We start from the raw sequence: 5051 nt of genomic DNA, 5'->3' as shown, positions 1-5051 counted from the left end.
CAACAATGGTGACAGAAATAACTGGAATCTGACAAAATAATTAATAAAAGTTCTATAAAAATGAATAAATGAAAGTCAGACTTTGCTTTCCAACCATTCTTCAACAGAATTAAAACAAAAAAATAAAACTCATGAAACAGGTCTGGACTGATATGATGGTAGCCCTGAAAATACTGTGACCAAATCCATATTTTCAGTTCCAGGCTGAGTCATTTCTACCTTCTCCTCTCTGTCAACGCTCTCTGGTTTCATTTAAAAGAGTCGATCATCAGATATTGTCCAAGATTAACCTTCAGGGTGGATATAGCTCGCTAGCAACCTCGCACCGAGGACCTATCCGTGTCAACATTTACCCAGAATGCTTTGCATGTAAATAAAATGGCTCCATCCGTGTAATATACAGTATTTTTAAACTTTTAGTTTAAAAATTATAAAAATGAAACAGCTACAGTATTTTTACAGTCTTTATTTTACAGTTAAAATACATGTTTGTCAAATAAAGTCTAATGTTACAACTAATCGGGGATCCGTTTAACCATTAGTAAATAAATAAAAACTGAGGAATACTAAACACTTGATAGTAGAAACGAGTATTTCCAGTTTTTATTCTTTGAGTATTGCTGTCATAGTTGAGTAAAACTAAAAACCAGTAAGTTTGAATCCAGTAAGAGTGCCCCAGTTTGCTTGGGCTGAGCATTCGGTTGCAACAAGCAACTTTTTTTGGGCCACACACGAACGCGGCACTTCTCCGAAAAACACGTCCSCATAACCAGAGTGCATGCACTGAAGCCGAGCGAAGAGACGGGAGGACAGGAAGCTGGGCAGGAACCGCAACTAAGAGGGTCCGCATTTACGTTGAGGGCGGCCATATTGGTCATTCACAGTAACTAGTGATGTTTGAGAAGMCCAGCTGAGCGCAGAGAGGAGAGGAAGAAACGCGGCGCTGGTGTCTGGTAGACAATGAAGCCAACTGTTTTTACAGCAGCGTCTGGGAAACTCTTGAGCGGAGTAATTTCTCTGCTGGGTTCTCTTTTAGCACCTGTCATGACAACAGTGGGTGGTAGTTGGTCTTGGACGTTTTAACACACAGAGAAACACTGAATGAATGAGAGTGTGCGCCAGTGTGTGTGTGTGTGTGTGCATTTCTAGGTGTTTGTCTCTCTACGCATGCATGTGTGTTTGGAGAGCAAAATGATGAACACTCAATCAGAGAGCACAGAAAATTCACCACAAGCATTGTCGGCGCCACCGCCCGTAACCACGACGCAACAACCCAAAAGAGATGCAACGATCAAACACACACTATGCTGGATGTCTGCCATGTCTGCCCACTTCAATCCGTACTCCGAGTCTGAGGAATCATGGCGGTAGACCTGATTTAGAGGCTCTATCTAATCCAAACGATCATGTCTCCGGGTCAAAGTTTTACATACAAAGACTGATTCATGTGAAGATGGGTTATGTTTAGATAATGGATGTGTGAGATGACGATAATGAGGAAGTGAAGTCACACAGGGAGACTTGACTCACTGGGGAGTCTGATGCTAAAAGGACACACATGTATCGAACATTTGAAGCCAGGTGAAGATGAAATGTTTCGTGTTGAAGAAGACAAGTTCAGTACCTTGTTCCACATTCTCTACAGTACCATACTGAGCTAGAAGCCCGTCCAAAACCTGAGGAAGAGACAATAATTCAGGTTAGAAACACAGATAATGTACAGCAGAATGAATACAGCAGCATTCCGAGATTATTTTTTTATTTGTTGCTTTCAGAGTCAGACTTTCTCATAATTTGTTTGAGATTTTTATGAACAGACTTTTCTATCTTTTTTTATACTTGGCTGCTTTTTCCTCCCGCTTTCTGTTCAGTCCTTGACCATGACATCATATGGTGCAGTAGGTGCTTAAAAAATGAGCAAAGTGAACAAGTGGAAGACATAACAGAAACTTTAGGCTTAGAAAAACATCTACAGCAGACGAACAGTTGAAGAAAATTTTGTCTTTATGAAACAAGAAGGAAAAAAATGTAACAAAAACATGATCTGAAATAGGAATAATCCTTTAGWTGATTATTAATGCTAAGTTTGCACTTAAGGAATCATCTTGTTGACGCTAAAATACTATTTCCTGTCTGTCAAATGGTGTTATGTTTTGTGTTTTTCATAGACTGAGCTATAAGGAAATTAAAATAAATCATCTGTGGCAGACTGTTAATAATAAAGTACATGTTGTAGACACAGAACTGGTTCATCCATTGACTCAAAGAGCCTCTTTGGGTCTGAATGACTCATAGGTCAGAGTTAAGTACCAAAAATAGTAAACAATCCTCTGAAAATGTTCAGGTACTGGATTAAAAATGAGTGGAAAAAGCCCCTAAAAAGCCCTTCAGTAAGCCTGGTACAAGAATGCCTGGCTCCTTGAAAGCAAAATAAAGGACAGAAATGATCGACTAAAGACATTTGCACAGTGCTGTACAACAGTGACACACAATGCAACAGTTTTGCTGCTATGAGTGAGGCAATAATCAAGTTGCATTTAAGCGAGTCAAAGCRTAAAATGGAGACAAATATAAATTCTGGCAGCAAATAAGGCAACAGACCATAAATACTTGATCATTTTTTTTAAAAAGCTCAGCTAAGGAGCCAAATGTTTTGCTATCAATTGTTATAATTATTAGAATTGACACTTAAAAAACATAATTATTAAAAGTGCAGTTACATACTGGTGTCCTTAGAATGATTGCAGCACTTTGTAATTTTTATCCTGGCAGTGGAATAGCGCCGAATCGGCGTTTTGCCATCAGTAATGCTTAATGGGAGGCTCATTGCAGAATAATCCTGTCTCCTGTCCTCACAATATGCATGATCTAAGTCTATGTAATTARAATAAGACTAATGCTAAATGTTTCTGAACTCTTGACACAGCATACAGTGATGTGTAAAAGATGAGCAACACACGTAGCACTTAGCAAGATGGCGACCACAACCCTCGACTTGCACCATCAGCAGCAGAGTATTTCTACTTCAGTGAAGAGTCCCACATAAACAAACTGCTTTATGAAGCAGATGTTAGCATTATATCTAAATATTTATTGTGATTTAATAATTTGTGACATTTTAAAACAGTTTATAGATCTAATGTTAAACATTTAAGTTAACATTGACATTAGCTGGAGCCATTTTAAAAAGGCAAAGTCCAGTTACGCTGCCATGATGAATGAGAAGTAATACATTTATGTTAAATATTTTACAAAATGAAAGATTTTATTCATTTTTATCTGTTTCTCATGAACTGTCATGGTAATGTGAACAGATTTCTGCTTTATTACACCTTCAGTTTTTAGCACTAGCTTTCTACTTGTAGACATTGTTATTTTTATTAAATTATCATAATATTTTAAAAACAAAAAATAGTGAAAGCTTTTATACTGGTGGGCAATCCATGATAATGTTTTAAAACAGACTCGTTTTAATTTACATGTAAATACAAATTATCCTTTTTTTTTCTACGAACCAATGTTTTTGTTTGTCTGCTGTTTCTAATTTTCCATAATTAACACTTTGCTATTTAATCAAATTAGCAGCGTGTTCATTTACTCCGCTGCTCAAAGTCGCGCACAGTTTCTAATCAAAGTGTTCAAACTGAAATCACACAAATGAAATTTGGTGCCGCTTCCCAACTTTTTGGGAGCGAATATCTTTCGTACTGGAACATTAATGAACAATAACTCCCGCAGTAAAAAGGAGCGGATATAAATGAATGTTTTGTACGTGCTTTTTCTGTGATTTTGGAACATTTTCAGCACATTTACCTTGAAAAACAGCAGTTCCTTGTTTTTCTGTGCCTGTAAATGTTGGCTTCTACAAAAAAGCTTCGTATTTCCGTATAAAATTTTGCATTGCTATGATCGTTTTTGCTTTTATTACGCAAGCAAAACTTGTCTTGCTCAAGGGCAGGTTGACACATGGTGGAGTAAGCTTCTGATAGGTTTATCACTTCAGCAACAGCTGCTCCACAAGCTCCTTCAGTATTAACTATAAAACAGATTTTGGTTTCAAGTTCAAATAATAATCTTTGACAAAATGCATGAATTAAATTAGTTTGACATATTTCAGATAAAGTTTATCAGTGAGTAAAATGAAAAACGAAGCAATTTAGAAAAGTTGAATCTGGCAACTTATCACAATCTGTCAAACAAGTCTTTTTTTTTCCTTTGGTTCTTTTCTCTTTCTACTGATGTTGATATTTTTAATTCCCAGGCGAAGCGTTGTGAGTTGTCCTGTAGCGTGCGGAAAGCACGCAGACGTACGCCCCAAAGAGAAACGGGAGCGTTGGCGGGCACGGAGACAGACACGCTCACACAGAAAGCAAACAAGTCGGACCCCCGCAAGCTTACAGATGCTGACATGCAGACGCGGTGTCATCCACACGGTAACAAACAACCGACGTAAACATGTGCACACAAACACTTACTGCACTATAAAGACCCGGTGACTCATTGGCAGGAAATTGGTTTATGTACTGCCTGGTGCCATTCAACTGAGCATCAGTGTCACACACCAACACACACACATACACACTGATACATACAAACAACTGACCTCCCACTGTAGATGAGGGGGAATGTTCCGGATCTGGATCTTCCGACTCCTGCAGAGATGAGAGACGCAGATGGAGTGAATTTAATGGACCTGAACCACAAAAGTTACAAACACTTACAGTAATCTGTTCACAGCAAAGCCAGACAACTTCGCTCTAAGTTTAGAGTGGACACACTTTTGGCGATATCAGCAGCTGGACAGCAAAAACAACAACAGCATGTCTTGTCGAGCACGGCGTTGTATGTGTGTATGTAATGGTTTTCACAGTCTTTAGGAGTAAACAAACTTTAGTACTCAACAGAGAACTGTCATAGAAGTACTGAGAGAAATACAGGTTTGAGAGCGTTACAATCCTGCTAACACAAAACCATTCTAATGATGCATAATGTTCAAATTTATTTTTCTGACATTTTTTCTTTTGTATGAAGCTTTCAGATTACATTTATGT

General features: G+C 38.1%; 1 protein-coding gene across 2 annotated transcripts in view; it reads right to left on the bottom strand.

The window, feature by feature from the left end:
* Window positions 1-5051, bottom strand: part of igf2bp2a (insulin-like growth factor 2 mRNA binding protein 2a) — a gene marked incomplete at its 5' end in the record, with an annotated part of 62006 nt that overhangs the window by 16781 nt on the left and 40174 nt on the right. For both annotated transcript variants that reach the window (XM_014016711.1, XM_014016712.1), the window contains 2 exon segments: window positions 1625-1676; window positions 4604-4652. In XM_014016711.1, the coding sequence (XP_013872165.1) occupies window positions 1625-1676; window positions 4604-4652 (101 nt within the window).

Source organism: Austrofundulus limnaeus, unplaced genomic scaffold (assembly GCF_001266775.1).
Source record: "Austrofundulus limnaeus strain Quisiro unplaced genomic scaffold, Austrofundulus_limnaeus-1.0 Scaffold152, whole genome shotgun sequence".
Lineage (NCBI taxonomy): Eukaryota > Metazoa > Chordata > Actinopteri > Cyprinodontiformes > Rivulidae > Austrofundulus > Austrofundulus limnaeus.
The sequence above is the reverse complement of the archived record's forward strand: the minus strand, read 5'-3'. Positions and strand labels throughout refer to the sequence as shown.